The sequence below is a fragment of the Electrophorus electricus genome, chromosome 21 (assembly GCF_013358815.1).
Source record: "Electrophorus electricus isolate fEleEle1 chromosome 21, fEleEle1.pri, whole genome shotgun sequence".
In the NCBI taxonomy this organism is placed as follows: domain Eukaryota; kingdom Metazoa; phylum Chordata; class Actinopteri; order Gymnotiformes; family Gymnotidae; genus Electrophorus; species Electrophorus electricus.
This window is the reverse complement of record NC_049555.1, coordinates 9,765,398-9,776,335: the sequence shown is the minus strand read 5'-3', so window position 1 is coordinate 9,776,335 and position 10,938 is coordinate 9,765,398. Positions and strand designations below refer to the sequence as shown.

General features: G+C 46.5%; 1 protein-coding gene across 2 annotated transcripts in view; it reads left to right on the top strand.

The window, feature by feature from the left end:
- si:ch211-186j3.6 (neural-cadherin) overlaps positions 1-10,938 on the top strand; it is a 146,067-nt gene that overhangs the window by 115,774 nt on the left and 19,355 nt on the right. For both annotated transcript variants that reach the window (XR_004775435.1, XM_035521097.1), the window contains exons 24-28: positions 3,670-3,797; positions 6,493-6,620; positions 7,143-7,266; positions 9,267-9,447; positions 9,805-9,971. Coding sequence is in view for 1 of the 2 variants with exons in the window: in XM_035521097.1 (XP_035376990.1) it covers positions 3,670-3,797; positions 6,493-6,620; positions 7,143-7,266; positions 9,267-9,447; positions 9,805-9,971 (728 nt within the window). In the remaining variant the exon portion in view is untranslated. The remainder of the gene's footprint in view (positions 1-3,669; positions 3,798-6,492; positions 6,621-7,142; positions 7,267-9,266; positions 9,448-9,804; positions 9,972-10,938) is intronic.

The window sequence follows — 10,938 nt, the reverse complement described above, 5'->3', positions numbered from 1 at the left end:
TTCTGCCCAATTTCCTGAGCAGGGAAGGGCAAACCGGTATGCCAGCTGACAACAAACCATCAATAATACACCCCCCCCGCCCCACCACACACACACACCCTCTACCCCTTGATGTGATGCTGATTTGTATATACTGAGTGATTCGTAATGCTGTTTGCTGAGTCCATATGCCGTCTATTTGCTGTAGTCATCCCATGGGGTCTGGTGAAAGAGGCCATTTTTCATGTTTAGGAGAGGAAATACTTTGCTGTTCAGAGGGAGAAGCACCATTCCCCCTCTCCGACTCCCTCTCTGAGCTGACACACGGATTAATCTGCAGTGATGTCAAGGGGAATTCAAGTCGGAGAGAGCAGAGCCGAGGCGATTAGGCAAAAGTGTGCAAAAGTGTGTATCGGCTGGGATCCATGCACGCCGCGTTTTTTTTTTTTTTTAACACACGGTGTTTAGGAGAGGAGCCGTGGGAGGGCCATTGGCGGGCCGACAGGCTGCCAGCTCGACAGGCGGCGTGACCCTGCCGCTTTCTCCCCGTCTTCCTGCAAAAGTCCCATGTGCCTCTGTGCACTCTCCCGTACTGGCCCGGCTGCTGTGCCCAATCACAAAGTCCAGGACATGGCTCTGGAAGCAAATGCCACTTCTCTGGTTTCGTGCACATGTACGTTCCCGTCTTCATTTTCTTTTCTTCTCTCTCTTCCTCCCTCCGTTTCTCTCATGACTTTGGTCTTTACTCTCCCCACCCTGCCTTTTACTGTTCTTTCCCGTCTTCGCTCAACCCAAAATGTCACATGCGCCTTAACAGGAAATACTCCAGTCACAGTCAGAAAGGGGTCAGCTGTGGGCTAGGAACAATGCCGGCAGCAGACAATGGAGGTTTGTGTGTGTGTGTGTGTGTGTGTGTGTGTGTGTGTGTGAGAGAGAGAGAGCGAGAGAGAGAGCGAGAGAGAGAGAGAGTCTGTACTCTGGGGGTTGCCTTCCAAATGACTCCTTTTGTAGGGACTTTCTCACTGTCCCTTCAAAACTTTAAAGTGTCCAGCAAGGAGCAATAAATTAAATAAAACAAACTTAGATGCAACATTAAAGGTCAGTTAACCTTAAAAGAAAACCCAAATTAGTCCCTACTCCTCATACTTCATGCACAAAGCCCAGAGTAGACTTCACACCACAAACCAGGCTGCCAGTGAGCCCCCCAGGACCCCAGGCCTGCTGCAGCTTTGCTGGGCATTGGTTTATTACACACTTCTGTTCCTCTTGCAGCCTTTCCAGATTTCCCCTGCTGTAGCAGAGTAATCCATCAAAGACAGTTAGCAGGATACAGTGATGCATAATAAATGTAAAGAGATAACAAAATGACAACAGAGCTGAGAAGGGACGCGTATGCCAGTTAGCCCTTGTTCTGGTGCTAGTCAGTGAACTGTGGGTCGCACAGGAGGGGAGGAGCTGCGTGATTGGCCCAGAGAGGCAGTGGGTAAATGAATGCATTCACACAGTTTTTGTCAACCACCACCATTGCGCGGCGCCACCGAGCCCCAATTACACTCAGTCTAGTCCTACTACTCCACCCCTTCTCACCGAGTAAGAAAGAAGCCTCGGAGCGGTGAGAAGTCGTCAGCGTAAGGGAGCGTAGAGTTGAGGGGAAGCCGAGGCCTAAGATAAGTGGCAGAGTCGGAGTGGAAACAGCCTCGACGTGGAATAGGAGGGCCCGTCTAGCCACTGAGGCCAAACTGATTAATGCGGTCTCACCAGGGGGCACACGCGCTCGCGCTCAGAATGCCTGTGTGACAGATCAGAGCCTAAGGGAGTCTCTGCTGCTTCATTAATTTTTAATTTGCCAATCGACTAGCTCAGACAAAAGCCAACTTTTCTTAATACGTTTGTTGTCGTGTAGTGGTGGATGATATGATCATAATTACAGCAGCCCCTGTGGGGTTATCTACCTCTGTGACCTCATATTATCGAATTTGGCTATAACTTGCCAAGGTGTGTAAAGCAGTTCCACTGCACTTGCGAAGCGTTATTTGCTATTACTGCTATGTTTATGGAATGTAATACATTGCAGTCTATAAATATATGTGCAGTATGTCCAAGCCATTGGAACCCATGACATTAGATTTGATGTGAAACATTGCCCATGAGTTTAAAGTGCAAAGTGCAAGATTTAAAGCCATTTATACCATGTGAAACATGTAGGAATTGCAACCATTTTTACACATAATTCCCAGTTTCCGTGAGCCATAAATGATAGGACAAATTATTGTGTTTATAGTTTAAAATTCGCATGTTTAGTATTTGGTGACATATCCTTTCAGTGGATTATTGCTTGAGGTCTCCAACCCGTAAACATTACCAAACTCTGGGTATCCTCCCCGGTAATGCTCCAACAGGCCTGTCGTTCAGCTGTGGTTGGTTATTGCTTGTGTCTGGGGCTTTTTGCTTTCAGGCCTGGCTTGAGTAAGAGAAACACATGCTTAGTGTTATTTAGGCTGGGTCATTGACTTAGCCAGTCAACAGCATTCAGGACTCCGGCCCTGGAAAACCGCATCGTTGCCTTTGCCTCATTGTCCTGCTGCAATGGTAATGCACTATTCACTGAGTTTCAAGGCATTTGGATCTGAGCAGCTACAATTTCTCTGTACACTTCAGAATTCATCTGTCACATCATCAATAAAGCCAAGAAAGCCAGCTCAGTGGGCAGGTATTTCCCCTCCGCACTTTTCTCTGTCTGTCACTGCGGTACAGATTATTCTTTTCTTGCTTCTTTTATAAAAAAAAAAAAAAATACTGTTTTTCCCAGAACTTTCTAGGGGTTTTGCTCTGTGTACTTCTTAACAAACTTTGCCTTTTCTTCAGGCTAACCAGTGTTTTACATTTACATTTATGGCATTTGGCAGACGCTCTTATCCAGAGGGACTTACAAAAGTGCTTTGTCATTTACTCAAAGTACAGTACAGTACAGTAGGTCAGAGTCCAAGATACCAATGAACTAGAATGCTGTTGAAATACAGGGATCAATGCTGATGCCTAGAAGTGCAAAACACATAAGCCCTATTACAGACAACAATAAGAGCAATAAATAATACCCTGCAATAACTCCTAGAATTTCATTTAGTCAGTTAGTCTTTATCTTCTGATAAGTCTGGCTCATGTTGGCTTGCTTTGCTAGCATTGACACTTCTTTGGTCTTTCTTTTGAAAGACAACACTAACAGAGTTTAAATGTAACTGCTACATTTATAATCATGCCTAGATGTTGTCTTTGCATTTATGTGCATGGACTAATAATGTAGCAACACACAGTTGGCCCACAAACAGCTGAGCAGCTCTCTGTCCCATTACTTGTAGTTTCCTAAAATTGGGAGGCTGTAAAGTGGTCACTGGATGCTATAACTATGAAGCAAGTATAGTTGCAAATGGAAACCTTGGAATTAAAGATGGCATTCGACACTTTAACCTGACAGTTATTATTCTACAAATCTGGTATGCCTAAAAGCAATTGTGTACATATTCATTCACTCACTGGCTACATGCTTTGGTTGCCTAGAGATGCCGCATCATTGGTTGATACAAAGCACAATTTTGGGACTGTGCTACTTTTGAACCTTATTTGACTCGGATGCCAGTTGCCTAACCTGTGAAAACTTTTTTTTCCCATTCTTCCTTTCAATCTTTCTTCCAGAGCTGATCGACGGCACTCCCACCCTGAAGATAAACCATGGCTCGGGCACTCTGGTCCTGCAGTTGCCGGGCAACGTGAATGTGGCGGACAGACGGTGGCACAGACTGGACGTGAGGAGCAACAGCAAGGTGGGCGTGTGTGGGTGGCGTCAACACAAGGATGTCTGCCAACCCCCATCCCCCTCCATTCCACCGGCTTAGCAGTCATTCAGATATTCACCCTCTACAGACATCAACTCCCCCTCCCTTCGCCAACTGTATCCCACCTCCTCTCTCTGGCTTACATCTGGCTCCTGGTCGAAAGTTGTGCACCTTAAAAAAGTACTGATTTGAATACGAGCTAGTTTGTATTGGAACGTGATATGATGCTTAGAATTTCAAAACATTCTTAATAAATGAGTTTTCTTGGTTGGCTATATTGAGTAATACAAGATAACAACAGCAATAATAATAATAAATAATAATATATAATATATATTAATAATATATAATAAATATAGCCTCAAGCCGTGATTAAAGGGTCCAAGCACAATATGGAGGCCTTCTGATATGATATGAAGCACAGTGGAAACCACAGTGGAAACCACTGAAAACACCTGCCAGTGTGGTTGTGGGTGACATTCTGAGTTTTTGGTGATGATATGAAAAGCTAAGAACTGTACTCTGTTGCTCTAATACCATGCAATTATATGATCAAATGACTACAAGATTAGAATGCAAGAATAGAGCTGTTACATTAAATCATATTGAATTATACTAGCTAGATTTACTGGAAGATTTAGGGGAAGTAAAGATTAGTTGTGACTGAACATTATGGATTTTTTTTTTTTTTGTATGGTGTAAATTGGAATAAATAGATATACATGCCTGATTACTAGTGTGTGACATTAAGTTTTGATTGGACTAAATAAGGGAAATGGTATACATATGTGAAGTCTGATCTAAACTGAACAAGGCTTGAACTTTTTTTCCCTGTTGTGTTCAAATTATGTGGATATCAGATCATGATGCATGACAAATAAGATTAAAAACCCTGATTTAAGGTTTTGCACGATTCCGAGATGCAAATCAGAGCCAAAACGACATCATAGTTGGCTTAAAGCTATCAACAGACACTAGTTAGCTAGCTACCAATGTAGGCTACTTGATCTTAATGTTTGCAGAGACTAAATGGCTTATGACTGGCTTATCCTATCCCATTAGTTGCTTTAAATAAAGCTTCTGAAAGAGCATGTAGGGAATAACAATGTAATCAAGGTAGCTGTAGCTGTAGCTAACACTGATTGACAATTGATTGAGGATATTGACAATAGTGGAGGATATTGATAATATATACTTATAGATACTAATAGGTACTGTGCCATACTTGCATATAGAAGCTAAATACCATGTTTCACGTTAATCTGACTATCTTGAAGTGTGGGACAGTTTCTTGACTGTTATAATGGTCCTTAGTAATGTAGGTGCGTAAAGATTATTGCCAGGCCCCAGACCCAGACCCCTTTGGGATACCCAACTATAAAGTATGGTGTCATTCTGTCAAAGTGTTCATTAATTGGAGATGTATATGTACAGTATTAGCATGGGAAGCTCTAGCCCGGTTTTTGATTGGCATCTGGAACCTACATAGTGTTGAAATTTCCAGATTTATTTTTGATAATTATTAAAGTTATGACTTTTCTGAATGTCTGGCAGCCAGATTTATGTAGGTCTGGTGAAGAACCTAGGATTAGTTTGCTCTCAAAAATGGTAATTTTGCGTATTATGCAAATGATCTCAATTTCAGTGAGCGGAGCTTAATCGTCCTTGAGGCTTTCTTGTACACTAGTAATCACTGGGAAAAGGATTTTTGTCTCAGTGACATACAGTGTAGGAGTTATGGACTAGAATGCATTTGGGTGTGCTATAGCGCCACCTATAGTCCACTCAGGCTCATCTGGCTTGTGGGCATTGCTTGCCAGACTGCTTACCAGCTGACCAATGTTCAGGTATCAAGGAGTTATGGTTTGGTGTGGACAAATAGTTTTAAAGGGGGGAATACTAATAATAAGAAAAAAAAGCCCTAACAAAAGTGTCCTATAATAAATATGTTAAAGACCCACCAGTATGACACAATTAACTGCAGCAGTAATTGTTTGATCATAACCAATTAACAATTAAACCATACATCCATCCATCCAAAAAAAAAAACCCTCAGCATATACATGGCAGAGAAGTAGATATTATGCCTATACTATGACCCTGCCTGTACTTGTACAAATGTACCCATCCTCACCCAACACCACCCACCTCACCGTCTGTGTTGTGCGCTGCAGTCAGCAGTAGCAGTAGTGACTCAGTGCAGCGCCCCACCCCCTGACGAAGCACCTCGGCATCACCTTCACATCCAGTTTTCCAGGGCTTCTTTCCCTTCCTGTCCCGCGGGCTGTATCTGGAGCGCTGCGGTTCCATGCCTGTGCCTGGCTGCCGTGTGCCGAGTTTTAATTGTGATTGTGCCTGTTACAGGCTGACAGTCATAGGTGTGAGAAAGGCTGAGAGGTGTGAAAAGCTTCGTGTCGCCAATATTGGAGGGGCTTTTTTTGTTTGTTTTTTAAGCTGTTTAGACAGTGTGTAGATGAAGCAGGAGTTCACACATCTTCTAAGAGCGCAGCCAAGCTGACTTGCTTCGGCTTAAGAGATGAGCCTGCCGATTGGGTTTTACAGTACTTCACCGAAGAGGAGCTTGGAGGATAGGAAGGGAATTAGCCCATGGTCAAGCGTAAACTGAAACTACATTTAAGGTCACTTTTGTCATTCATGGACATTTGTGTGTTATCTCTCCCAGGACGTGGGGTTCACCCTAGACCGCTGCACTGGGGCCACCGTCATGGAGATGGAGGGAGTTGGCAGCTGGCTGACCACCGAGGACCACACTTCCTGTGAGGTCACAGGTGTCACGCCAAACCTGGACAGGTAAAACATTCGCCTACATTTCTTGCTCTGACATGTCATGAGAAACAGGTGGTCTGCGCCTTCCCTAGTTCACCTGAAAGGACATATAGAATCTAACTGTTAGATGCTCACTGAGCGCATCTCGTCTTCGGGCCAGCCTGAGGTGTGCGAGAGCTGGAGCCTGGACCAACTTGCAGTGCCTCGCTCAAGGAGATACAGACGGTGCTCAGTGTGTAAGCCTGGTGCCTGCAGATCTCTGACAGCAGCGGAGTTACTCTTACGCACTGCAGCTGCCGCTAACAGGCCGCCGCCCTTTCCCCTGCTAGGCGGCTGATCGATAAAGTATTTAATGTTTCCCTGTCAAGTATCAATGCGATGGCCTATTGATTTTCTGATAATCACATTTGGAGGGCTGAAGGGTTGAGCAATGGACTGAGTGCATTCAGACGGGAAAGCTCGAGATGCTTCTGAGAGACTGTAAGCAGCCCACAAGTGGCGCATTCATTATTCGTTAGCTGTAAGCCTCGTCTCATGCGTCTGCAGGCATCTAAACGTGACCCAGGTTCTCCAGCTGGGAGGCGTGAATGAGAACCTGCCCTACATCTACCCTCAGCTTCAGCACAAGCACTTCACTGGCTGCATCCGCAACCTCATCGTGGACAGCAAGGTGAGGACACCCCCCTGCGATTAAACGATTAAACACGACTGTGATGTAGATAAACAGACATGCAGTCTAGAAAACAAGCGTACGTTCACAAGGAATATTCACTGTATTAAAATAATTATACTGATTATGTCATGAGAAGTCTATGAAGGTTTTATTTATTATTATGTTTAGTTTTTTACTGAAGAGTATGGTAGTGGTTTTTTAAAATTATTATTACATTTTTCACCCAATTTTAGTCATTATGTCAATTCCTACTGATTGGCGAGATAGTTCAGCGCTGTCATATGACAACTACCAACAACCATGGAGTTTGCAGGGAGCATCTTTGTGAAGCCAAGCTCCACATTTTTCTGGAAGCAAGAGCACACAGCCGTCTACAATTGGCTAGTGTCATGATGGCTGTGACATCATCAGTGCCTGAACTAGCAAACTCAGGATATTGGAGCAAATGGTATTCTGTTCCGCTGCTCAAGAGCCCAGTAAAGTGAAATACAAAAAGTTTTAGCGACAACCCCCCCCCCCCCCCCTCAAAAAAAAAAACAACTATTGTTAATGCCGCTGCACCTTTGACTATATTCAGTGCACTCTCAGAGGCATTAAACAAGAAGTTGCCCTTTGGAAAGACATTTTATTGGATTTTCACTGTTTAAACAAAGAAGTGAAAATAACTCCACAAAAACTGCATATATAGACTCCACAGAAGCCTTTATGTCAGAGAATGGCACCTGTTCCCAGTTTGTTTTGCAAATGCTGCTAGCTTTTACCCACTCTAGACCACCTGCGTATTTCATAGTTATACAAACACACATGTGTGTGCTCATGTGGTAGAGTTTGGCCTGGGTGGTGGGTGGTGTCTTTAACGCTCACCTAGCGCCGTCTCTGCACCTGTAGGTTCATGGCAGCGAGCAGACATGCCTTGCTCTCTGCAGACGGCTGGCTCGGGACGCTAGCTGTCCCCAAGTGATACAACGCTGCCCCCAGTGGCCCGAAGGCTGCTCTCGGGTGGCCATGCCATGCATTATTCATGTGGGGCGCAGAGATCCATGGCTGTTGTAAGACGTCAGCAGGCTCACCCATGCGTGGAGTGTTCTCGAGCAGGCCATGGGTCAAAGACTATAGAAGAGGAGGAGGCAGGACAGGGCGTTTAATTGAGTTTCTATTTCTGATTCACCTTTTTCCATTTTGTCTTCAACAGTGCTCCCCCGTATGTCTCCTTTACTCTCTCTCTCTTTCTCTCGTTATAATCTGTTGAAGCCTCTCTGTCGCTCCCTCTCACTCTGTCTCCCATTCTCTCTCTTTCTTCTTCCTACCATACTCTTACAACATCACAGCACACATAGCTTATAAGCTACCCAGTCATTTTATTATATAATGTGGTGCATTAGAAGTAGCACATAGAGATTCTGCTTAGATTTGGCTTAGCTCTGCCCGAGTCGTGCTTGATCACGGCTGTGCTATTTAAGCCAGGTGCACCCTCCCTCAGCTCCGGGCATGCTTGGTTATCCGGATCAGACCCAGCCTCGATGCCGTCTTCAATCGCTCCATCAGCACCCGATTACGGGGTGTGAAGACAGCTCTCCGTCCAGAGGGCCTGTAGCAGCCGCCAGCAGGCAGCTTTATGAGCCGCCGCTGCGTTCATAGCCGGCTGGCCACGGCCGCGGCCGCTCAGTGGCGAGGCCGTATCTGGGACAGAGGGAATTTACTTTGCCACCTTTCACCCTTATTTCCCATTCAAGGCTTCATGCTCAGCTCCGTAAATCGGCCCATGCGTCTGGCCGTGGCTCCACCTCTGTGTGCCGTTCGCTCCTCACATCTTTGTAGTTGTGGCCTTTTCTTTGTTTCATCTTGAAAAAACAGGTCACAAGTTGCCAGCTTTTTTCCCCTCGCAACCACACACACACAAACACATGCACACGCACACGCACGCACGCACACACACACACACACACGCACACATGCACAGGCACCTGCTTGCATACTCATGCATGTCTCTTCCTTAGGTGTATGACCTGGGCTCTCCAGCAGACTCCTCTGCCAGCACTCCCGGATGCCTGATGACAGACAGCAGCTGTGTGAACATGGGCTTCCCCTCCTGCGGCACCAGGGGGCGCTGTCATGGCGAGTGGGGCTCATTCAGCTGCCAATGCGTTGCCGGTTATGCCGGACACCAGTGCGAGCAGGGTAGGCTAGCCCAACAGCCAATTATGCGGCCCGGTTCACGCACACACACACCCAGGCACACATACCTTGGCACAGCAACCTAGAAAGTATGAGCGCAAGCGTGGTCGTCGATGGAAAAGAGTGGATACAGGGACTCCGAGCGGCCGCTTGTGGGAGGAGGGATGTGTGGCAGCTGAGGCTGCTTTGAGTCGTGCGGCAGGTTCTGTTTACGTAACACTCTGGGAAGTCACCGCCACCGAACGCCTCATGCTCCAGTTCCTCTGCCTTCCTCAGGCCATCGGGCGTCGGCTCGCGTTTGTGTGTGCGATCAGCCGGGGTGGTCAGCAGTCAGGTTGTGTCTGTGTGTGTGATCGGCAGAGCTCCCAGAGTACTCGTTCGACGGGAGGAGCCACGTGCAGTACCAGCTTACTGGGCCGCTCCCCGCCAGGTACACGCAGGTGCAGGTCTTGATCCGAACCCGCAAGCACAGCAGTTCCATCCTCAGCCTCCTGTCAGCCCAGCAGAGCGAGTACCTCCGACTGGAGGTGAGCACTGGACTCTCTCTTGGTTTTGTGTGCGCGTGTGTGTGCGTATCTTTCTCTTCCTCTGTCTCAGTGCCTCCATCTCAATCTGTGTCTCGCTCACAGTCTGTCACTCTAACACACCGTGTGAGAGACATTTCTGTCTTTTTCTCTCGTTCTCAAGTCCACAGTCCAGTTGAACTGATGGTTTTGCATCTACCGAGTTTGCTGAAGCTCCTTCTGTTGCAGCTGCATGAAGTCACATCTTTCTCTCTATTGCCCTTGTCTCTTCCCCCTTTTATAACCTCCCTCTCTCTCCTCCTCTCTCTCCTCCTCTCTCTCCTTTCTGGCCTCCCTCACCTCCTCAGTGTTCTTTACCTCATCAGTGTCTCATATGTCTCATAAAAACCCCACGACTGTGTTCCAGACAAAAAATTACCTAGTCCACTCATGTCTGGATTTTCTAAGTGGTCCCTGAGCCCAGTGCTTGGGCAGTGCTGATCGGTGCGCACTTTCTCTACGGCGACGCAGCAGCCGGACGGTTCGCCACTATGGTGACGTGTTTGTGTGTTTCCCCTGCCGTCCTGTGCTCACGCACCTACTCTGCACACAGGCCCCTCCCACCTGCCAGGGCCGGTACGCTTCGCCACGTTAATTCGTTAGGTGATTTATGTTGTTTCGTATTTTTCATCACCTGCCTCGAGCGTGTTTGGCTGGTTGCTGATTTGTCTGTGTAATTCTGTCTTTCTGCCTATTTTGACCTCGCCCCTCTCTCCCTCTCTTTCTCCTCGTTTCTTCATCTCTCCTTCTTCCTTCTTCCTCTCTCTTCTTTCCTTCCTTCCTCTGTCTTCCTCCCCCTCATTCGCTCTTCCTCCCTCTTTCCCCATCCTGCGCTCTCTCTCCCTCTGACTCATGTAAATGTGTTGTGATTTATTTGCCGGGTGCATTAGGATTGTCTTTCCAGCAGACGGTGAGATATCATATATTTTCT